Source organism: Stenella coeruleoalba, assembly GCF_951394435.1.
Source record: "Stenella coeruleoalba genome assembly, chromosome: 1".
NCBI lineage: Eukaryota > Metazoa > Chordata > Mammalia > Artiodactyla > Delphinidae > Stenella > Stenella coeruleoalba.
In genome coordinates, this window is record NC_137169.1 from 124,460,046 (window position 1) to 124,484,550 (window position 24,505).

Genomic DNA, 24,505 nt, shown 5'->3' on the forward strand with positions numbered 1-24,505 from the left:
ACAATCATTTGCTGTACACAAGAAACTAATACAACATTGTAAATCAACTATACTTCAATAAAAAAGAAAACAATTCAATTTTCAATAACATCAACGCAAATAGGAACAAATTTAATAAAAAGTACAAAGTCTATACTTTGAAAACCATAAAACATTGTTGAAAGAAATTAAAGAATATCTAAATAAATGGAAAGACATATTCATGGACTGTTAAAATGGCAACCCTCCCCAAACTGATCTATAGATTCAACACAACTGCTATCAAACTCCCAGTGGCCCCCTTTTTCTTTTCAGAAATTGCCAAGCAAATCCTAAAAATCCATGTGGAAATGCAAGGGAGACAGAATAGTTAAAACAATCATGAAACAGAAAAACAAAGTTGGATGACTCCCACTTTCTGATTTCAAAACTTACTACAAAACTACAGTCATCAAAACTGGACGGTGTAGGGACTTCCCTGGTGGCGCAGTGGTTAAGACTCCGAGCTCCAGGGGCCTGGGCTCAATCCCTGGTCAGGGAACTAGATCTCACATGCATGCCGGAACCAAGGAGCACGACTGCCGCAACTAAGACCCGGTGTAACCAAAAAATAAATTAATTAATTAATAAAAAAAAAAGAAAAAGACTGGATGGTCTATAAGGATAGACGTATAGGTCAACTGAATAGAACTGAGAATCCAGAAATACATTCATACATTTATGGAAAACTGATTACAAACAAGGATGCTAAGACAATTCAATGGGTGAAAGAACAGTCTTTTCAAAAAACAGCCTTTGGGGTGATGAAATGGTTTGTTGAACTCTCCATCTGCGTGCAGAAGAATGAAATTGGACCTCTATCTCACACCTTATACCAAATGGACTCAAAACAGATCAAGGGCCCAAAACTATAAAACTCTTAGAGGAAAACGTAGCTATAAATCTGCCTGACCTTGGATTAGGCAACAGTTTCTTCAACAAAACAACAAAAGAACGAAGAAAAAAAAAAAGAAAGAAAACACAGATAAATTGGACTTCATCAAAATTAAAACTTTTGTTCTTTAAAGGACACTATCAAGAAAATGAAAAGACAAGACTCAGAATGGGAGAGAAGATATTTGCACATCATACGTCCGGTAAGGGACTTGTATCTGGAATATTTAAAGAACTGTTACAAATCAACAACAGAAAAAGACAATCCAGTTTTAAAATAGGCAAAGGATCAGAACAGAGATTTCTCCAAACAAGATAAACAAATGGCCAATAAGCACATGAGAAGATGCTCAACACCATTAGTCGCTAGCATGTGTAAATCAAAAGCACGACGAGACACCACTTCACACCCACGAGGAAACTATAATTACAAAGACAGTAAGTACCAAGTGTGGACACGGACATAGGGACATTGCTGGCGGGAAGGTGAGATGCTGCAGCCACCTTGGAAGATAGTTTGACAGGTCTCCAAACAGCCGTCCATAGAGTTACCATGTGACCCAGCAATTTCACTCCTGGTTATACACCCGAGAGAACTGAAAACACATCCACACAAATGTTCACAGCAGCATTACTCACAATAACCAAAAAGTGAAAACAACCTAACATCTACCAACTGGTAACAGGTAAACAGATCGTGGTCTATCCACACAGTGGAATATTATTCAGCCATCAAAAGGAGTGAAGTACCGATAGATCCGCGAATACACACCTGGGCAAATGTTGACAACATGCTAAGTGAAAGAAGCCGGACACAAAAAGCTACGTTTTGTACGATTCCATTTATAGGAAATGTCCGGAACAGGCAAAGGCAGAGAGACAGAAGGTAGATTAGAGGTCTCAGGGGCTGGGGTGTGGGGAGCGGAGATGGGGAGTGACAGCTCACGGGGATGGGTTTCTTTTGGGGAGATGAGAATGTGCTGGACTTAGAGAGTGCTAATGGCTGCACAAGTTTGTAAACATGCTAAAAACACTCAACTGTCTACTTTTAAAGGGTGAATCTTACGCTGTGAGTTACATCTCAAATTTTAAAAGTACTTAAAGCTAAAACAATGACCCCAGTGCTAGGTTACTACAGTCTCGAAGGAACAATAAAACAGGCCCCAACACAATTTGTAAAGATTTAACATATCATGAAGGAAGCGTGTGTTTGTGAGGGTATGTGGTTTCAGAGAGAAATGCAGACATGTTAACAAGCATCGTGTCTGGGAGGTAGAACTGTGGGTGATTTCTATTTTCTTTTTATTTTCTGTATTTTCTAAATTCTCTACAATGAGTCAGAACAAAAACAAACATGTTTTTTAAAAACAAACTGTGTCAGTGTATAATTAAGTCCCAGGCTCTGTTGCGCTCGGCTGGGGATGGCGCCTGTGTGGGGTGGGGCTCGGGGAGGGGAGGATTGGGGGGGAGCAGGAGAAGCCTCATTCTCTGCGGCCACTGCTGGGGTCCAGGCTCTGCCCTGCACGGCCTCCTCCAGGCTGCCAGCCAGGCCTGCACCAAGGCTGCCTCCTCCAGGTCCAGCACTGCCCCCAGCCCCCCAGTTCACAGTCACTTCTCTGCCCAGACTGCTCCCCTCCCGGCAGGGCTGCCCTTTTCTCTCTGCTGCTCACCTTTCATTCTACCTTCGAAGCCCAGCTCGGGTGCTTCTCCTTGTGGGGCTCTGCTGCTCCTCCAGCCAGGAGGGACCCTGGCATCGTGAAGGTCCTGCTCATCTCAGAAGCCGGCTGCCAGGCCCCCGAGAGCAGCAGCTCTGTGACTCAGTGTATCCTAACGGCCACAGACCCAGAGGCCGGGGGTTCTCTAAAGCCCTAAAAGCTTTGGGCATTGATTTCGAGGCATTTTATGTGCGATGACAGTGTGTCCTTTGGGCCCTTGCTCTTGGTTCCAGGTAGATTCATGGCTACGCTGCCAGCCCAGCGATGCCCCTTTTGACTTTGGACCAAACCAAAGGCCGTGTTGTCTGGAAACTATGACAAGATTGACGCAGAAAAGCTCCCGGTTCCCATTTTATGAAGACCTTAGTTTGGACCAACTGGAGATTATCGTGGCCGCGGAGGATGAATTTGGGTTTGCAAGTCCTGATACGGATGTGGAAAAGTTAACATGTCCACAAGAAGCTGCAGGTCACACTGCAGATCAGAAAGATGTACACGAACAAAGTATCAGACCTCTTCTCCGCTGAGAGAGGACAGAGGGTCCTGGGAGCGTCTGGACACGAGAACACATTGGTATTTAAATTCCCCAGGTGTTTTGCCCTTTAAAAGTAAAGCTATGAAAAAGGAGAGACAAAAAGAGAAGAAACTAGCCATCAAACTCCTCACCTATGCAGAAGACTGGAAGGACCTGCACTTCAGATGAGCTCAGATTCAAACCCCAGCTTGTACGCTCGTGGCTGCACGGACCTGCTGTGACCATGTCCTAACCTCCCCCTGACGGTCACTCGCTGAAGCTGGTGTCTGACTGGCCTGGTGCGCGTGCTGACCGCCATGGAGGGAAAGCGGTGAGGGCCTCACACTCACTCCGCAAAGGGGCGACCGGCCCCTCAGGAGGACCCCACCTGGTTCTGCAGCAAAGCCTGATGGGGGTGAAGGCCCACCGCTCCAGCCCCCACGGTCCCAGGGTCCCTCCCGTGGAGTCTGCCGGCCCCATGGGTCAGTCTAATAATAAGCCTCATCACAGCAACGCCCTGCGCGTGCACTTGGGACCCTCCCGGCAGAACACGGAGCATCTCAGGAAGCTTCAGAGCAGTCATTTTATCATCCCCGGTTCGCAGCTTACAGAACCACGGCTCAGGATGTGCAGACAACTTTCACCTAGAAAGAGGTGGAACTGGCTTCCAAAGACAAGCAGCAGCGATTTCAGAGAAAGACCCTGGAATCACACACACCCCTCGCAGCTGAAAGGACACGGAGCCTGCGGGAGCCCCCAGCCCAGACCACCCAGGGTCAGCAGATACGTGAGGTCTGGCCACTGGCCACGCCCCCCGAGCCTCACCTCCCTTCTCCCTCTGACTCCCAGACTCCAAGTGGCTGGGGCAGTCAGATCCAGGACACCGGTGAGGTCTCACCAGGGAGAGATGGGCCAAGAAGGGTCCCGTCTGCCTGGGTTGGCATGGACCAACCTTTCTCAGAACTCTCCAGACTTGCCATAAGGTCACCACTTAGCATCCCATCCCCACCACATGCCGCCCTGACCCCCACTCTGAAACAGATCTGTAGATAATACCTAAAGGGCATTTACTATGTCTGCACCCACACCCTGCCCTCCCCACCGATCTTAATTCTGATTATGTTCTCCTCCAGCCCCGGCAGTCAGTAGCAGTTGGCAGGCTCCAGGTCAGCACCAGCAAAGACAAGAGAGCTCTGCCTGGATCCTTCCTGCTCTGCTCTGCTCGGGCCAGGGCCTCCCCTCCTGCCGTCCTGGTTGTGAGAACTGAGGATGCCTGGTTCTGGTACTCAGTGTACTCAGCAGGCTCAGAGTCAGATGGAATCAGTCTAGGAGGACTTCCTGGAGGAGGTGTGTTGCATTGATTCAAGCAGTAGAGAGGCAAATCCTGGCAGAAAGGAAGAGGAAAAGCATCCTAGCCTGAGGAACAGCTCCAGCCAAGGCTTGGAGGTAGGCGAGGACAGGTTTGGGGAGCTAGGGACACGATGGGGTAAGTGACCTGGCTGGAGCGGGTAGAGAGCAGGTATAGGCACACCGACGTGAAAGCAGGTGTAACTCATAGCAAGACTTGTCCTGCTGGCCCTGAGGTCTGTGGTTTCTGGTCAGAGGAGCAGTATTATGAAAGTGGTGCTATCCAATGACTTGGGGGAGCCTTGGGCCCACCCTCACCTGGCCCCTCCGACCCATTCAGCCCCAGCAAGCAGCAGGACTAAGAATTGGGGAGACAGCTGGCTTCCAGCACCGCCACGCCCGGCCCCCAGGCATGCTCTCCCCCTCCGTTTCCCCCCACTCCAGATGTTCGGAGGGAGGGTTTTACCGCAGGCGCAGGTTAGTAGATGTGCAGCTGAGGGGCCGGTTAACAGGGCCAGAGAAGCACGCTGGGGCTGGGGCTGGGGCCGGGGCTGGGGCCGAGGCAGCTGCGGCGGCCCAGAAGGCCTGGGGGCTCCCTGAGAAGGCCTGCAGCCCCAGCTGAGGAGCACGAAGGAAGGGGACTGGGAGAGGGGGTCCAGCCTCCTGGCTCCCAGCTGAGATGCATCGCGTCCAGACTCTTCATCCCCACCCCCGCCCCACCCTGAGCTCCGGAAATTATGACCCTCCTGGCCCAGCCGCTTCATAGAGTAAGGCCCACGTTGCCCACAGGGGCAGGGACCATCCCTAAGTGACAGGTAATCCTAAACAATGTTATTCTTGGCTTTGGAAGGCATTGCATGGCTTTTTTAAAAAAAAAATAACAAGTTTATTACCCACCTCTGTTTTATCTGGGCAGATCCAGGCGCTAACGTGCAGACCCTGACAGCACGCGGCCAGGGCCCGTGGCAGCGTCCACGCCAGCCTGCGACCGTGCTCTGCTGGCTCTGCCCGGGGCTGCTGTCATTCCCTGACTCCCTTCCAAGCTCGGCCTGCCCTCCGCCTCCCCCGACAGGGCCAGTGGAGGGCAGGAAGGCCCCCAGGACGCCCTCCTTCCTCGAATGCCTGGGTGTTCTGAGGAAGCTTCCAGAGGAAGGCGGGAGCAGCAAGTGTTGGCAGAAAGACGGTCCACTTAAGAAGCAGACACACCTGAGTCTAAATTCCAGCTCCCGTTCTTACCCCGGTTCATCGCTGGCCGGGCTGCCTCACCTCTCTGCCCCGTTCTGCATTCATTTGTTTATACGTTTATAAGCAAAGATGCCTGAGCGCGTGCATGGGCCAGGCACGGTACCAGCGGCGGGGAGTCCTGAGTAAAAGGAGGGACAGTGTCCACCCTCATGAAACTCAGAGGGGACGGAGAAAGGAAGAAAGAGGATGAAGCAGGCGAGCGGGACGCTCTGGCAGTGCGGGGTGGCGGGGCCCTGCGGAGTGAATGTCGGGGCAGAAAAGGCTTCCTGCGGGCTGCACGGCCCCCCCGAAGCCCGGGCAGGGGAGCAGGACACACTTGCTCAGTGGGTCTGCCAGCGGTGGCAGGTGGCAGCTCAGCAAGGAGCTTTGTCCTCAGGGTGTCGGGAGCCACGGGGATTTTAAGCGGTGTGTGTGTGTGTGTGTGTGTGTGTGTGTGTGACACGATCAGGTTTGTGTTTTAAGGTCCGTCAGACTCAGAGTGGGGAAGATCGGGATGAGTCCAGCACGAAGTGGGGGACCGGCTGGGAGGCTGCTGCACCCCAGGCAGGGGCGATGGCGGACAGTGATGGCCGCCAAGTCATGGATCAGGAAAGTAAGTGACGACACAGAGGCTGGGGCTGGAACGCCCTCAGGAGGGGCGTCAGGGGTGTTCAGCTCGAGGTCGTCTTGGCCACCCACGCGAGACTCCACCAGCAGCCCACGCAGCAGCCCAGGCTGCAGGCGCGGGCTCGAGAGGGACGAGGAAAGAGCCCCCAGGATTCTGACATCGATAGGGTGGCACGGCTGGGGGCCTGCAGAGAAGACTGAGGAGAGGCCCGTCAGGTAGAGGGAGCTGAGACCCCGTGAGACAAGGGCTGGGCAGGGCCGGCTGGGCTTAGCGAAGATCTGGACCTTGGTGAGAACCACTGCGAGGGACCGGGAGACGCAGAGGCCAGCCTGGAGGTGACAAACGGAACAACGTGCGCACTGTGAAGGGGGATCGGTGGCTGGAGAGGCCTTGGAGCAGAGCGTCCGAGATGGCACCAGAGCCCAGGGCCCTGCAGTCTGCGGAGGCACTGGGTGGTACCATCACCTGGAGATGCTCAGAGTAAGCCCCTTCCCACTTCCCCTCCCTCTGCTCCCGCCCTCTCTCTGCCTCTCCTCCCAGTCTCGGCCCAAACTGCGGTGCCTCGGCTCCGAGGAGCGGGATGGGCCAAGGTCACCTCCAGTCCCAGACAGGTGCTGTGTTCCGGCGCGGGGCATCAGGGTGGGGCGCCCTGAAGAAGTCTCCGGAGGGCGGGCGCGGGAGGAGCCGGGAGCCAGACCTGCCCTTTCTCTCGGGGAGACATGGTTCTGTGAGGGGCTGTCCTCTCCAGGGCTGCCAGGGCCCCTCGAGACTCACCCAGCTGCAGACAGCGCGGCACCCCCGCCCTCCCCACCACCCAGACCCCTCCCGAGGGCCATGGAGTCCTCCAGACCAGGTCCCGCCGGAGCGGACGGTGTTATTTCGGGGCAGGCGGGGGGAGGAGTTGGCTCCAAGTCCAAACACGTGTAGCGGCCGGTGAGGGGGCGCCGCCACTTTGGCCAGAGTCCCGGGGGGGCCACATTCCAGAACCACTGATCTTAGCGCCATCTGGCCAGAGAGGTCACAGAGGCTCGTAAAATGATGGTCCCCTTTCAGAAAGGAGCGAAAAAGCATCTGCAGGCCTGCCCCCATCTCGCTGGTGACGCCAGGAGAGTCCCCACCCCTGCCTGGACCCGGTGACCCGCCGCCTCCCCCTGGTACTCTGAGGCCCTGCGCCTGGGCGGGCAGCCTCCACCCTGCGGCCTCTGCGGCGGCCCAAGCAGGAGCCCAGGCACCTGTGGCCTTTTCCGGCTGGTGTGCAGACTCCCACACACCGGCGAGCGGCTGGCCACCACCTGGGCGCCAAAGGCCAGAAACAGGTGGACGATTACTCACAGACTCTCAAAAAAGATCGCCCCTTCCCAGCCCCTGACCAGTCTTCTCTCCTCAGATGGACGGACAGACGGACGGCTGCATGGCCGGGGAGTGAGGGCAGGGGAGCCCCCAGTGGTAGGCTGGCGGCCAGCACACAGACGCTGTCCCCACCTCTTCCTGGCTGGGATCTGGCCACCCCTCACCTCCCTCTGGGCTCTAAGGCTTCAGTGGGATGGAATTCTGAAACGAGGTGGTGAGCTCCCAGCAAACTGTTTACCAATTCTGTGATCAACTCCCTGAACCTTCATTCCTCATCTGTAAAATGGGGACCATGGGACGTCCCACAGAGATGTGTCCCCAGGAATGAGTGAGGTGACATCTGCTGAGCATTAGCCTAGATCCTGGTACCACAGTGGGCGTTCAACAAACCAGAACCACAAGTGTGATTGTCATTACATACACTGGGCTTCACCATGTCCATCAGCTCTGCTTCACTTGTCTACACTGACTTTACATCACATTCACCTGCCCTGACTTTTCTGTCTCAGAAGCTTAAGTCCATGGTGTATGGGTGGGGATGGGGGTCTAGGTGTGCGATATTCCCACGTCAAAGCACGAGCTGCTGAAAGGCAGGGCCCTTGTTTTACTGTTGAGCTCAGGCATTTCAGGCTTGAATAAGCAAGTGAACAGATGGATGGAAGGATGGACGGAAGGATGGACGGATGGATGGACGGATGCATGGATGGATGGGTGGGTGGATGGATGGATGGATGGGTGGAAGGATGGACGGAAGGATGGATGGATGCATGGATGGATGGGTGGACGGATGCATGGATGGATGGGTGGACGGATGCATGGATGGATGGATGGATGGACGGATGGATGGATGGATGGGTGGATGGACGGATGCATGGATGGAAGGATGGATGGATGCATGGATGGAAGGGTGGACGGATGGCTGGATGGATGGGTGGACGGATGCATGGATGGAAGGATGGACGGATGGATGGATGGATGGATGGACGGGTGGACGGATGCATGGATGGAAGGATGGACGGATGCATGGATGGATGGGTGGACGGATGCATGGATGGATGGGTGGACGGATGCATGGATGGATGGGTGGACGGATGCATGGATGGAAGGATGGACGGATGGATGGATGGATGGGTGGACGGATGCATGGATGGATGGGTGGACGGATGCATGGATGGAAGGATGGACGGATGGATGGATGGATGGATGGACGGGTGGACGGATGCATGGATGGAAGGATGGACGGATGCATGGATGGATGGGTGGACGGATGCATGGATGGATGGGTGGACGGATGCATGGATGGAAGGATGGACGGATGCGTGGATGGATGGATGGATGGATGGATGGATGGATGGATGGATGGGTGGATGCAGGGAGGGAGGAAGGGGAGATGGATGTATGGATGGATGGATGGACGGACAGGTGGACACCAGGGGTTGGAGCTCCTCTGCCCTCCACACATACCCAGAACCCAGGCCAGATCTCCACACTGGCATAAGCTGCTCAAGAAGAGGCACTACTGCAGGAGGGAGGAACCTTGCCTCGGTCATCTCCCCATGGGGGGGTCACCCCACTTCTTGGCTCTGCCCGGGGCCCATGTGCGCCTAATCTCAGTCTGAGTGGCCAGCTCCCACCCCCGCCCTGGGCGCCCCTGCCTCTCCCAGGTCTCTCAGGCCTAGGCCTGTCGGTGGTCCACGGGGCTGAGGAGACCCACAAGGGCCGAGGGCCACGCTGCTCCTTGGTGGGCCAGCTTGGGCCAACTCTCTCCCAGACCAGCATTTATGGCTGAAAGAACGCTCACAGGATCCCAGGGCCCAGCCCACGCGGACACTCTCCTAGTTCTCCAGGAGCCAAATTACCCGTGTTGAGACCTTCGTCACACGCAGGGGGCTGCCCGCGTGCCCGCCCACCCACCCACCTCGAACCAGCCTCTGACCCAGACGCATGTAGTAATCAACTCCCGGAACCTTGGGGAGATCCAAATACAGTAGCATATAATCATGGGGCCCGAAATAGCCGTGCCAGGGAGGCCATGTGCCACCTCGTGGTCCCTGGGGACCCCTCGGTGGGCCCCACAGCACAGCCGGGCTTTGGGCTTTCTCTGGCCGGCAGGAAGTTGGGCGGCGCTGACCATATCCACTGGATCACCTGAGAGCTCAGGGCAGCTCGGGGGCTTGTCCATGGCAGACCGGGCATCGCCAGGGTCAGAGCCGCCCAGGCCTGGACCATGTCCCACCTCCCGCTGGTGCCAGGCCGTGCTGGGCAGACGCCGCCCCCCTGCCCGGCTGACTCATGGACCGCCACCCTGGCTGAGCCTCTGGTCTCCTTCTGACTCAACGCCCAGCTATCACCCTGCCACTCTCCACGGGACCCTCACCGGCCCTCTGTCCCCCTCACACCCCTGGCTGGGCTGGGTGGTGCCTCCCAAGAAGGTGCGTTGTCATCCTAACCCCCAGAACTTGTGGATGGAAGAACTGCATTTGGAAAAGAGTCTTTGCAGGTGTAACTAAGTTAGGGGTCTCAAGGTGAGATCACCTGGATCATTGGGGTGGCCCTAAAGCCAGTGACAAGTGTACTGTGAGAGACACAAGCAGAGAGGGGCCTCGTGAGGACGGGTGATGTGGCCACGAGGAACGCTGGGAGCTCACAGCCACGGGAGGAGGCTCTGAGGAGGACCCGCCCTGCTGACACCTTCGTCTTGGCCTGCGGCCTCCAGACCGTGCAAGCGTCCGAGTCTGCTATTTGAGGCCGCCCAGGGGGGCTGGGGGGTCCTTTCGTCCATAACTGGCTCTTACTCTTCTACGGGCATCAGAATCCACTGGGGTGGGGGGCTCGTGGAAACGCGATTGCGGGCCGCACCTTCAGAGGTTCTGATTCAGCAGGTGCGGGTGGGGCCTGGGAGGCCACGTCTGACAGGTTCCCAGGAGACGCTGGCGCCGGTGCCCAGGGCCCCCGCCCGGAGAACTACTGCTTGACACGGTCCCTCCAGGCGGTGTGAGCCATTCTCTGCCTGGGCCCCTGCCCCGAAGACACCGTCCTTGGCCCCGTGATGCCCTCCTCCTTCCCCCGGCGCTCAGAGGTCTGAGAAAACGCTTCCCCGAGGGACCCCCTCCCATGCACAGCCGGTTCCGCCTCTACCCCAGTGGGAAGCTGCAGCCAGGCTCCCCCAAGCGCTGTCGGTCAGTGGGCTGTAGTGCACAGGCTGCTCCTCGCATGGCTGGGTCGGAAGCGCTGTTTCTGGCGACTGGGTACTAAGGCTCTTCACGAGTCAATGGTTATCAGGCACAAGCAGCCTCACGGCCTCTCCTGAGGAGCGTCTGGGGGTCTGACCAGCACCAGGGGTCTCTAGGGATCCACGGCGATACCAGAGTGTCAGCAGCCTGGGCTACCCTGGCAACCAACACTGTCCATGTGCCAGGGACCGAACGTCTGTGTCCCCTGAAATTCGTATGTTGAAGACCTCACCCTCTTTCATACGATGGAATTAGGAGGCGAGGCATTTGGGAGGAATTAGAGCCCTCACGAGTCAGGAGAAGGTTTCTTTCTGCCCATCTCTGCTCCCCCAACGCGAGGGCACCGTCTGCAGCTCGGAAGAGGCCCTCGCTCACCAGAGCTCCACCACGGCCCCGATCGCAGCCTGCCAGCCTCCAGCTGCTAGAAATAAACAACTCCTGAGCCACCCACCTACGGCACTCTGTTACATCGGCCCAACCGGCCCCACCCAACCCCGGAATCCCAGGGTGCAGACACACGCAGGCCAAACCAGCGTCCGTGGGCATCCTCCAGTGGGGCGTACGCTGCAAGGCCAGCCCTGGGAGGAGATGCACTGGAGACACCATGGTCCCAGAGCCCCCGACGGCCCAGTGCCCAGGGCTCATCGTCTGCCCACTCAGTGCCCTCAGCATGGCCCTGGGGGGTGGCTGAGTGTCACGGTATGTGCGTGGACCCTGGGCCAGGCTGCCTGAGCTTTGACCCCGGCTCTGCTACGTACTGTCTGTGTCCCTTCCACCGAGTCCCTGCACCAGCTGTGCCTCAGTTTGCTCATCTGTGACGTGGGGTGACGAGGTTAGCGGTCTAACCATCCCACGGAGCCCCAAGGTGAAGTGAGGTGTGAGTACCAGCGGCTCACACACGGAAGGGGCCATAAGTGCTGGTCATCACTGGTCTGGGGGAAAGCTGTGCCTCAGAGGAGGGTCAGAGATACGGAACAAGGGGGATCTGCTCAGAAGCCCCCCAGGAAGACCCGCGATCCCTGTCCTCCAAGAGCCTGTGCGCTGGGTGGCATGGCTGGGCCACTTTCCTCCTCGCCCCACAGGCAGAAGACGCGCGTGTTTGCAGAGGGACCACCCACTGTGCCAGCCCCCAGAGACCAAGCGTGCAGCCGTCACAGGTGACTCGGGCACGGGCGCCCCTCCCCCTCCCTCCCCCAGCACAGGCCCCGGTGTGTCTCAGACCGGGCTGCGCTGCTTCTGACGGGGGTCTCGGGCTAGAGTCCGCACCGCCCTGGACGCGTTTCCCCGGCTCGGCAGAGAGCGGCGGTGTCACGGGGCTGCCCTTGTGGTGACGTGCTCCTCCCAGCGTGTCCAGGATGGGACTGTTTTCTGTTTTCTCCCCTAATTTAATCCTGCCACTGGGCCTTTCTGATTCCTCTCAGGCCCCACCCGGACCAGGCCTGAGGTCTTTCTGGGCTGTTTCTCTGCTCTTCCATGGACTCCCCTGCCACCCCCGGCCCTGCCTCACCCCCACCCAGTTTCTCTTTTCCCCCAGGCTCCTGTGGCTGCCGTGGTTTCTCTTGGCCGTGGCTCTAGCCTGGTGTGACACGTCCGGCACAGCACCCTCGCCCTCCCACAGCGGTCGGGGAGGAAGCAAGTGTATGCAGGGGCCGGGGGGGTGATGGGGGGGCCAAAGAGCCTGGGTGCTACATCGGGCTGCGTGCCTGGGCCCATCCCCTGACCGCTCCCCACACCCAAACCCGCTTCCTGTCCTGTGCACCACGGGACAGAACCTCCATGGACATTCCAGGAATGTCCGTGGGAGTTTGTCCAGGGGAGGCGAGGAACAGCCTTCCCTGGGGACCTGGGTCCCGGGGGCCTGGCTGCCATGGACCTGCCGCCCCAGGTGCCAGCTCTGACCGCGGGAGGCCCTGAGCCGGTCGGAGCCTCTGTTCCCTCATCTGATGACAGAGACGGCCACTGTCACAGGGGCGCGTGAGGATGGAACCGGATCACGTGGGTGTGACGCCGCACGTGGTGCCGGCACGCAGGGCACTCGACGGAGGCCATTCCCCCCGCTCCGCTCAGCCCGGCAGTCTGGGCCTGCTACTCCTGACCCCTCCTGGAGGGAGGGGCCTGAGTCAGCTGGACAGCGTGTCACTTTGATGTAACACCCACCAAACAGAAGCTTCAGGTAGGGGGACGCCCCCCCCCCCCCAGCACATGCACACACACGTGCGCACACACACACACAGGCACATGCACACTCTGATGTCCTGCAGGCAGAGTGACCCGCGCTCCAACTTATCCCAGATGCCTGGTCACCCCACCAGGTACCAGGCAGGTACCACAAACCCAACATGTCCAAAGGGGCCTCGGCGTCCCCCTTGCCCTGTGCCCTCCCTGGCGCATCCCCTGGGATTCACGACTCACCACTCGTTCAACACGTTCTCACTAAGTCCCCACCGCGGGCCAGGCTGTAGCTGACCGGCCCCTCTGTCCACCCAGGTGTCCAGGCCAGAGAGCTGGCAGTCAATACGACTCTTCCTGTCCCTGGGCGCCCGCGTCCGGTCAACACCACCATCCCCAGGAGTGACAGTGGTAGCAGTAGCTCCTTTCTGTCCTATCGAGGGACACAGACCCTTTCACCACCTCCCTTTTACTGAAAAACGAGAAGCACACAGGCCAGGCCACTGCAGGCCTTACAGGGAGTGAATGGAGGAGCTGAGATTTGAACCCAGGCAGTCTGAGCCCAGAGCCCTGACAACCAGGCTTCTTGATATTCCCAGAGCCAGTCCGCTGCTCCTTTAGCCACTGCCCCCGCCTTTCCTCCGGCCCCGTCACGTTCCCTTGGCATAGGAGCCCGGCACCAGCTCCCCGCCTCCAGGCTGTCCTCCTTGACTGCCGCCAGGGTGATCTGCGGTGATGCAAACTCCGGCTGAAGGTCCTGTTGATGGCTCCCCAGGGCCCTGAGCATGAAGCCGGGATCCTGGGCAAGGTCCTCCTCATCCCTCGTGGATTCTGGATCTCGTTCGCTCCTGCCCTTCCACCAGCCCCCAGCCCCCCCACAGCCAGCCAAGCTTGCCCCCGTGCACACTCTCCACGGCCCACTCAGCTCCTTCTTCTCTCCCAGCCTCTGCACGTGCTGTTCCCTCTGTCTGGAATGTCCTTTCCTGCCCCTTCACCCGCTTGACACTTACTAATCCTTCGAGAGGCAAAAAACTCGGCTTTTGCCTCCGCAGCAAAGCCTCAAAAACGTGTGAAATGAACGGGCGGGAAACAAGCTAAATGAACTACATAACAGCTGTATCCCGCACGGCACAGCTGCCCCAGGTCCTCCCCACATCCGCTGCGTACTTGCTCTTCGTGAAACCCCCTGAGGTGTCGGGGGCGGGGGGGGGGCAACCGCCCCCCATGGGGAGGCGGGCAGCTGGGCACAGAGACGGTCAGAGACCAGCGGTTCAGACCAGAGCCAGCCGGCCCGCCGCCAGCGGTGTCTTCACAGGACTGCAAGAGGCAACGCCCTCTCGGCGGCCTCAGACCCGGGGGGCCCTGGGCCTGTGTCCCCATCCCCACCCTGACCCCCCGGGCAGCAGGGGGCACGGCCACGGAGGGAGCTGGCCGTCTAGTCTCCCGGCCGCAGGGCCTCCGTGTCTCAGATAGTGCAGGAAGTGCCTGTGTGGCCCAAGCGTGTAAAAGACAAGACCCTCAGAGTCCCCAAGCACGCAGAAGACGCAAGTCACAGGGAAAACATTAACGTCTAAGTAAGTGTGGAGACGTCCAGTGGAAGTCTTTTCCCCCGTGGAAACCTCTTTGATGCTCTGGACGACATCCCTTCTGGACGCCCCTAGTGGACAGGACAGGAACTGCAGCGTTCCATGGAGGGCTGGATGGGTCACGGGGGCCAGTGAGTCTGGGACGCGGGGAGACGTCTGTCTGAGTTCGAACGCTCCCCCGCTACCGAAGCCCCAGGGTCAGAGCAGGTGAGCTCCTTCCTGACAAGACAGACCCTTCCTGACGCTTCTTTAGGGCAGCAACCTCCAATGCCCACCCAGACTCCACGGCAGAAGGCCAGACATCCCAGGACGGCGGCCCCAGGGGCCCCACCCAGGGAGGTCCCATCCCCACAGTCCTCCACAGGATCTGGGTGCCTTCCTGCCCCGAGATACACACGCACTCGTACACATGACATATGACGATGAGAGCCCCCTGAAGAAACAAAAGCCAGGAGCGCACTGTCGGGACGGGGGGTGGGGGGTGCAGGGAGGAAGGGGTGCCCAGGCCCGCCCCCAGCCCCACCTCCGACTCACAGAGACTGCAGGCTCTGCAGTTCCCACAGCGCCTCGGCGGGGATCCCTCCCAGCAGGTTGTTCTGCAGCATCCTGTGAGGGGAAGAGGCGGCTTGAAGGACTCCCTCCCGCCCACCTGCCTGCCCGCCACGCTGGAGCCCAGCCTCAGAGTCCAGAGTCCTGTCCCACCCCTCCCTGGCTGGAGGTCCAGGGCGCTGTGCACGGGGCTGGGAGAGTGCCCTAGAGGGACTTTGGGGAAAAGGCCGGGGAGCGGAACGCGGGATCCTCTGGCCGTCTGCTCTGGAAGGACGTGGGCAAATGCACGATTTCCTCCCCAGGCCTCAGTTTCTCCGTCTGCAGCCGAGAGGCCGGGTTTTCTTCGGGGAAGGGGAGGATGCACAGGGCCCAGGCAAGTCTGTCCTTGTGGTGTGTGTGTCTATAGAGACAACTTGAGGCACCCAGATCGGAGTGTCAGCACCATCTGGTGACGCCATGACACATGACCCCACAAAAGCAGGGACATGCCAGCCGGGGGCACGATCCGCTAGGGAGGCTGCCCTCCTGGACCCGCGGGGCAGTGAGTCAGAGAGCGAGAAGGGGAGAAACTGGGGTCTGGGGCCTCCAGGTGGCACTGCTGACCCCAGCGAACCCTGGCCACCAGAGCTGTGCTCAGAAAATTGTGAGGAGGCCACTCCAGGGCCTCGGGGAGTCCCTGAAGCCTCAGGGCCCTGGGCAAGGGTCCTGCTCGCCCGGCCCTAAGGGAGGACCTGGGTGGCCGCTGCCACTGGAACGTCCTTCCCTGCTGGCCTCTGGAGAGGAGGGGGGGCACGTGGGGCGGGCCCTCCAGGGGGTCAGGGAAGAGCCGGGGGCAGGAAAGAAGGAAGTTGCCCCACCCTGACCCGCACACCCGTCGGGCCCTCCTGGGCCACGTACAGCCCCAGGAACAGCACCTATTGCAGGATAGGCTGCTCTGGAACTGGGAGGGACCTCCAGGGAGACCTACTGTGTGCCAGGCATGCCGTCCACCCTCCCTCTAGGCATTACCCCATGCAGGAGCTCTGGCCACATCTGCCCCTCACCTGCCCCGACGGGCACAGGGCAGGTGCCCTCAGAGGTCCAGGCATCTCTCTACACACCTGGGTCAGAAAGAACTGTGGCTTCCCTGATGACAGCTCTGGTGGGGGGGCGAGTGGGGGCAGTGTGTCTGGGCTCTCAGCCTCAGGACTCTGCAGGACAGGGATCCCCACCTACAGTCGCGGGAAAAGACACGGGGCAGGGGCTGACCCTCTTGACCCAAGCCTGGCCAGAGGCTTGGAGAACCAGCGCAGGAAGTCAGGGACCCTAGGAGTAAGACTTCCAGGTCAGGTGTGGGGCTGGGCGGGAGGGACAGGGGAGGGGTTCTGCCACAGCCGCTCAGAAAGGATCAGAGAGGGAACCCCCTTTTTTGGTCCTTTGCCTCCGGAAGGGCAAGGGGGAGGCAGAGTGCCCTGCAGGGACAGCCGGGCCTCACCCACCAGAAGAAGATGAAGTTCAGATAGGGGCCCCTGGAGCAGCTAAAGTGACCGCCTCCCAGCACAAAAAGAGGTTATCGTGCTGACAGCGGGCTTTACTGCTCTATTTTTCTCGCAGGTCTGAAAACAAGTAGGGAAGGCACTGCAGAAGGAGAAACCGTGGCGGACGCCAGGAGGTACTTCTTGCCCAGATGCAAGTGGAATCCCTGCTGTGAAGACGCTGAGTAGGCGGGCACCATCCCCCGAGACCACCCACCCATCCCTGAAGCAGAGAAGCGGACACGAAGGCTTTGGGGAACTGGGGTGTCCTCGGGGGGGCAGTTGGGGGTCAGTGGCGATGGGAATGGACTGCCTGGCTGCCCTCCTCTCCAGCCGCAGCCTCTCCTGCCGCCCGACCCGCTAGGCCGCACGGTGTCCAGGGGGCGGGGCTGCGGCTTCCGGGAGGCTTTGATTAATTGCCTGACGCAGGCGAAGAAGAAAGAGGCTCGACCCTAAGCTGGGGGCTTAGGAACGGGACGCAAGTCTCACATCTTCTGAAAGCCCAGCAGACAGATCCCCCGCTCACCAATCCGGCTGCAGGTCTGGGCCTGCCGCGGGGCACGGATATGCCACCACGCAGGCCGCCTGGGCCACGTCTGGCTCCGGGGCCCTCCCCACCCTCGGGGAAGCGATGCTGGTGGGAGCGGGACAGACAGACGGAGAGAAGAGGCAGGAAGGACTGAGGGCCGGCAGGATGGGAGAGCAGGGTCTGCAGCAGAGCGGAAGGAGGAGGGACAGGGGACAGAGGAAGAGCGCCCAAGGGCAGAGAGGGAGTAGGGCAGCACGAGAGGCCAGAGCCCTGGAGCCAGAGGCCAGCAGTGCCGGAGTCAGACAACGTGGAGAAAGGAGAACGCTTGGAGGTGGTCTGGGGGCTGCTGACAGGCTGGAAGCCTGAAGCTCACGGGCCAAGTGGGCAGGGCCACCGCCAGCCCATTGACAACTTGGAGCAAATTAGAAAGATACTCCTTTCTAGATGGAAGGAGCCCCAAGGCTGGCACAGGGCTAGATTTCAGCCCCTTCTCACCCCTCAGGCGATGGTCTTGTGCAGTGAACAACCCGCTCAACTGTACAAAGAAGACCTGCCGGTCAAGTTGGGGCTGAGGGGGCAGGAGAGCGTGGGAGTGGCTCACCATTTTAGGGGAATTTCAGATGCTCCAGGATCAGCCCCCAGGCTCCTCCTCTTCTTCCCAAGCCAGTCCCTGTGGTGACGAGCCCTCCCGAGGAGCCTCTCTGATCCACCCTCAGACCCCCCGCATCCCCTTCTCCCACCTCCTTTCACCCACACTCATCACAAGAGCAGGAGTGGGGCCCGGGGAGGACAGTCGCAGTTGCGACAAGGTGAGCTGTGGACTGGGGTTGGGGAGAGGGTGCCGTAGCGTCCCCTTTTGTCCAATGGGCTGTGGGCTCAATGGAAGAGAATAACACGAGGTCCTTTTCATTTCTCACTTTCCTTTTGCTTCAGGGACAGAGACGCCTAGGAACTGGAGAACGGGACATGTTTGCAGAGAGAATGGGACCCAGTGCTGTAGCCAGAGACCAAGGCTGGGGCTCGAGAGGAAGGAGGTCCAGAGGAAAACAGCGGAGATTCCTCCTCTCCAGAAACTGTCCTAACCGCCCAGCCTGAGAGTTCCGGGGGGGCACGTGGGTCTGAATCTGACCTTGACCCTCAAAGACCTGTGCTAACGGGCACTATTCACGTCACAGAAAGGAGAGGAGGTCACTTCCCTACATGTGGCCTAAGCATCAGGTGCTGTTATATGTTTGTTTACAAATCACAGAGTTTGTTACAGACAGGGTGAGAGCAAAGACATGGACATCATTAAAATGAAAAGTGAAGATAAGGAAATGAGCAGGCCAGTGGCAAACCAAGACACAGGTTAGAAAGCTTCCATCTGCCCAGAGTTCTCCAGGCTGCACCTCCATGTAAAGTGGGACTTAGACTTACAGGATTTTCAGGCTGTGGAGACCAGAGAACGCCTGTCCCGGGATGTGCGAGAGGCGGTTTCCAGAGAGACGCCTGCAAGTCAGAGAGAAGGGCCGGTGGGTGATGCTGGCAGGGAGCCAGGCAGGGTGGTGGCCCTGGGTCAGCATCCTGGGACGTGGGAGGGAGGCTGCTGGTGTAACTGCACTGCCAACGGCACCATGACCCTGCAGGGGGCCCACTAGGACCCCCAGCCTTCAGAGGAGGAAACCGAGGCTCGGGTCACAGAGGGTGCCTGGTGTCTCCCTGGACCTGATTACCACTAGGCCCACGTCCACCACGTCCATCCACAGCGCTGACCTGCTTACCCACCATCCCCCTACGTTGTCTCCCGTCACCACTGGAGTTAGATCAGACGGGTGTGTCTGGGTCTCCCTGTGCGCTCAACTACACAGACAACCCCACTAGTCCAGGGGGCAGGGAACAGGGTGTTGCAATTAGTCTAACCCTGCGGTCTAATTAAGCGCTTCCACGTTTGTCATGCGTGACCCTCAACTCTGAAAGGAGCGAACAGGAAGGAATACGCTGACGCTGACGGGCGTCCTCAGTGCTCAGCCTGGCGGAGCAGTCTGCTGAGGGCGGGGCAGAGTCTGCTGAGGGCGGGGCAGGGTCTGCTGAGGGCGGGGCAGGGTCTGCTGAGGGCGGAGCAGAGGCTCTCAGGCATCACTGGGCGCATCAGTTCTCACTGAGAGGCCTGCCAACTGCCGATGCGGAAATCGTGCTGACACAGCTCAGAAGCTATTTTAAAAAATATATCTCTACTAGGGGACTTGCCTGGCAGTCAGGTGATTAGTACTCTGTGCTTCCACTGCAGGGGCCGCAGGTTCGATCCCTGGTCGGGGAACTAAGATCCCTCATGCAGCATGGTACGACCAATAAACACACACACACACGCGCACACACACACACACTGAGTCTTGTTATTTGACATGTGTTGTTAAAAAAAAAACACATGGAAAGGCATCGTGACCTTTGGGGTAACTAGCTTGGGTACTCTAGGTGGGCGTCTTGCCTCTGAAACAGGCCCAGCCCCTCAGGGAGTGGGGCATGGAGGGCCGGCAGCCCACAGGGCTCAGGCTGTGCCCGGATCGCCAGCCCGGCTCCTAGGCCTTTGCCCTGCTTTTCATTCCCACCAAGCTGGGCCCCGCCACCTTGACGGCCCCTCTGCTGCCTCTCACTCTGTCCCTTCCTTTGAGAACAGCCTTCAAATTCCTCCTTGGAAGGCGTCCCCACCCACCCTGCCCACTCGCTGACGTGGCGAGCCCAGGTGCCCACACCAGGCGCCCTCTCGTCTGCTCCGGGCAGACCGAGTGCACCCTTGGGGGGCCGTGCCTAGGGCCAGGGTGAGGAGGGCTGTGCAGGAGCGGGTCAGGGCCAGGAGCCCCCAGTCTGAGAGTTTAAGCAAAGCTGGTAGAGCCCCGGGATCAGTGGTGACGCCCAGACAAGAACCAGCAGGCTGGGGGTCGGGTGAGGAGGGGGGCAGGGCTGGGAGCAGGTGTCCTGGCTGCCTGCAGGGGACAGCGGGCACTCTGGCCAAGGAGATGACTCTCTCACGTGAGGCCAGCCTGCAGGGCTCCAGGCCGTGGGGAAGGATCAACCAGGGAGGACTTCCTGAAGGAAGTGGGCCTTGTGTTGGCCCTGACGGAATGGAGAGAGAGATGGTGGGCCTGCCGGGCTGGAGGGGCAACCTGCTCAGATACAGGAGGGCTCCAGGGATGGGCAGTGGGACAGGCCTCCCTGGAGCAAAGCTGGCCGGGGGGGCTTGGGCCAGGTAAGGGAGGGTCCTCGAAGCAGCTCCTTTGGATCGTGGGGAGCCGGAGAAGGCCGTGGAGCTGGTGAGAGGCACCCTGAGGTGGGCAGAGTGTGTCAGAGAGGAGGTAGGTGATCTGTCCTTAGGGGCTGCGGCCGGCTCAGGGGAGGGGACATCAGGGCAGCAGCAACAGCAGGGATAGGTACGGGGGACCTTCAGAGGAAGAACCACCAGGACCTGGGGAGCAGCCGGCGGCCGGACACAGGGGGCAAGGGCAGGTCAAGGACGACCCCAGGGAGAGAAGCAGCGTTGACAGAAAGCCGGTCGGCTTCAGCTGGGGAGAGGCTGGATGTGCGAGCTCCTCTGTCCCCACCGCCCCCCTCGGGCCCACACCTGGGCAGGTGGGGCTGACCCCGCTCAGAACAGCTCCCCAAGGCCATTTCCACTGGCTCCACCCGTCCCCCTGGGGACCCCCGGTTCCCTGTGTCAGAGGTCACAGTGCCCGCCTCCAGCCCCCCACCGCCCCCCCCATCTACTCACAACTCCTCCAGGAAGCGCAGGTTGAGGAAGAGGCCAGGCCGGAGCTCCGTGAGGTTGTTCATGCTCAGGTCTCTGCGGGAGAGAAGGCAGCGGGCAGGCTGTGAGCTGCGTCCTCCCCGGGCCGTGCTCCCCGTGGCTCCCCCTGCGCCTCCCTCCTCCCCCCTCCCTCCACGGGACGGGCTGTGACGAGGGCCACAGAGGAAGCCGGCCCCGTCGGGGACAGGCCAGAGAAAACTTCAGAGGATGTCAGAGCAGGACAGGGCCAATCAGCACGCAGGATCCCTCACGGACGTTCTACCCGAGACCACCGCCATCCCGCGGGCTCCTGGAATCAGCCCCAGACTCACCAGGGGTTGCCTTGTACTCAGTCCCTGAGCCCGCGGGATTCCACAGCCCTCTGAGGCCTGCAGTCTCTCTCCTGTTGTCTCTCCCAGAACCCCACCAGGCTCCTCCTACTTTTCTCCAACCAGAGGGCCTGGCCCCTGGTACAGCCCTGAGGAGTCCCACCTTAGCCCAGTCTCGCCTTCCCACATTATCTGAGAGACGCTGAGGGTGGTTTCTGTGTCACTGCCCTCCAAGATACCCTGCACACAAAGGAATCACAATACTGTGACTGTGTAACAGCCGGCGTTTACTGGAGGCCCACTTTGTGTCAGGCACAGGCTAACCTTTATCCAAATACAGTAAGTCCGCTACACACGAACCTTCAAAGATGTGAACGTGCGTTCGCATGTCCAGTCACATAAGTTAGTTCACGCGTCTGGCGTACATTGTCACGTGTGTGCAGCCTCTGTAAGTGGTTGCGCTTTTGTGTACTTTGCAGTACTGTATAGAGTACAGTAGTACAGTACCTTTATTTCAAGCCCAGGATGTCTGAAAGCAAGCATAAAAGCAGCGGTGATGTAGCTGGGACTGCTCAGAAGCGGCAAGCAATAATGATGGAAACAGAAGTGAAAGTAACTGAGAGAGTGGAGCGAGGCAAAAAGATGTTAGACATCGCTCATTCTCATAACATGACTCATTCTATCGTCACGAATCTAAAGAACAAGGACAAGATCGTGGAACATGTGGAGTCTGCTGTGCCGACGATGTTGACAAAATACTGAAGAAGCATGGAAACGTGATGGAGGAGAGGGAGAAACTTCTCAGTGTGCAGATGCAGGATCAACGTCAGCGCTGAGTCCTGCTCAGCTTAATGCTGATTCAAGAGAAAGCTAAAAGCCTTCATGAAGACCTGAAGAAGAAACACGGCAAAGAATCAGAGGGCAAACCTTTTAATGCCAGCCATGGCTGGTTTCATCGGTTCAAGGCTAGAGCCAACCTTCACAACGTAGAAGTAAGTGGAGAGGCAGCAAGTGCAGATAGGGTAGCTGTCCGGGAACTGCGTGAAACACTTTGAGAAATTATTGATGATGGTGTGTATTTACCCAGCCAGGATTTTAATGTGGATGAGACACAACTGTACTGGAAGAGGATGCCGGACCGAAGTTACATCAGTAAGGAGGAAACGTTGATGCCGGGCTGTAAAGCAGCAAAGGACAGGCTAACTGTTGTTTGGTGAACTGAAGCTGAAGCCTCTTAGTTTATCACTCAGAGAACCCGGGAACCCTTAAACACAAAGCCAAGGGCTCTCTTCCTGTTGCGTGGAAGCATAACCCCAAATCCTGGATTACACAGGCCATTTCCCAGGACTGATTTTTCCACCAGTTTATCCCAGATGTAGAGAAATACTGCTTGGAGAAGCACGTCCCAACAAAACATTCTTTTGCTGCTCGACAATGCTCTGGGCCACTGCCCATCCATGGATGACTTTCATCCCAACGTCAAAGTAGTGCATCTGCCACCGAATACTACGTTGCTCATCCAACCTATGGACCAGGGAGTTAGAGCGACTTGCAAGAAATATTATTTACGTCACACTTTCTGTCAGGCAGTAAAGGTAACTGACAAATCAGGAACAACCTAGGGACAACTTTGGAAGGACTATAACATCTACAAGACCATAAAAACATTGACTTTGCATGGTGTGAGGGTATGGCGGTCACCATGAATGGGGTTTGGAAGAACCCTTGCCCACAGTTTGTTCATGATTTTTGTGGATTTGAGAAGGTAGATCAGAAGTCCGAAGAGGTCTTCAGCAACGTAGTGACCCTCAGCGAGAAGCTGGAGCTAGATCTGCAAGAGGACGACTTCACTGAACTCCTTGCTGTGCAACATGAGGAGCTTACTAATGAAGACGTGATGGAATTGGAGGCCCAGAGAAAGGATGAAGAGGGACAGGAGGAAGAAGAAGTAACTGAGGAACTGGAGAGATTCACGACGCAGAAAATGGCAGGGGGTTTTCTTTATTCGAGGAGGCACTGTTAGTTTATGAGGCACAGGACCTGAACCTAGAATGGTACCCAAAGGTGGCAGCAGCCGTTCAGAATGCAATCCAGTGCTACCTTGTCATCTGTGATGAGGAAAAAAGAGCTACTACCCAGACATCACTGGATCGTTTTTTCAAGAGGGTGGAAAGAATTGAATCCAGCAAGGAGCCAGCACCTGTGCCACCAACGTCAGGCGTGAGTGAAATGGCAGCTTGCCCTCCGTCTCCTGTTGCTGATGTTGCTTCAGCTCTACCATCTCCCACCTCCTCTCCCTCCTCCAGTCAGTAACTGTTCCTGCCTGTTCCCTCGATGCCAGCCTCGTATACCAGCTGTTGTACTGTAATATTGTCCTTTTCAAGGTACTATACTGTAAGATTAAAAATGTCTTCTTTATTTTTTGTGTTTGGTTTTTATGTATTGTTTGTGTGTAAAGTGTTATAAACCTACTACAGTACAGTACTCTATAGCCAGTGTGTAAGTCGGGTACCTAGACTAACTTTGTTGGACTTACAGACAAATAGGATTTACAGACGCGCTCTCGGAACTGAACTCGTTCGTGTGGAGGGGACTTACTCTAATCCCAGTTAATTCTCACAACAACCCCAAGGTGGATTCCAATGTTACCTCCACTTTACACTCAAGAAAGCAAAGAGGAAAATGCTGAACATTTCTAATTTGAGTAAGATTAAATCTATTTTCAAGGGGGAAAAAAAAAAAGAAAGAAAGCAAGCAAAGAGGAAAAGAGCGCTGAGGCCAACTCTCTCCTTGGTTTACCTGCCAGACCTCGGGCTCTTTCTTAATCACTATGACCCTTGGTTTCTTCATCCATAAAAATGGTTGAACACCACCAAACTCCTAGGGCCCTCGTAAGGATTAAATGAGCCAGGGCTTACAGACTGCCTAACAGGGCACACACATCAGTCCTGTCCCTCGGTGACCTGTGGGCAAGCGTCGCAGCCCAGCAGGCCTGGGGCAGGCAGAAGGCGTGACCTTAGCCTGCTGGTCCTGCCCTGCCCCAGCGTTTTCCTCCCAGTCTGCGCCGGGGAGCAGTGACGCTCGGGCTGCACGTGTGCGGCTCATACACTTGGGATCCCTCCCGTCTCAGACTCCTAACAGCTGCTTCT

The 24,505-nt window shown here is 57.8% G+C and overlaps 1 protein-coding gene across 3 annotated transcripts in view; it reads right to left on the reverse strand.

The window, feature by feature from the left end:
- The window catches only part of LGR6 (leucine rich repeat containing G protein-coupled receptor 6), a gene marked incomplete at its 3' end in the record, with an annotated part of 94,798 nt that overhangs the window by 49,879 nt on the left and 20,414 nt on the right, over positions 1 to 24,505 (reverse strand). For all 3 annotated transcript variants that reach the window (XM_079935877.1, XM_079935876.1, XM_079935875.1), the window contains exons 2-4: positions 21,013 to 21,084; positions 18,687 to 18,758; positions 15,213 to 15,284 (exon numbers count right to left, since the gene is read on the reverse strand). In XM_079935877.1, coding sequence (XP_079792003.1) covers positions 15,213 to 15,284; positions 18,687 to 18,758; positions 21,013 to 21,084 — 216 coding nt within the window. The remainder of the gene's footprint in view (positions 1 to 15,212; positions 15,285 to 18,686; positions 18,759 to 21,012; positions 21,085 to 24,505) is intronic.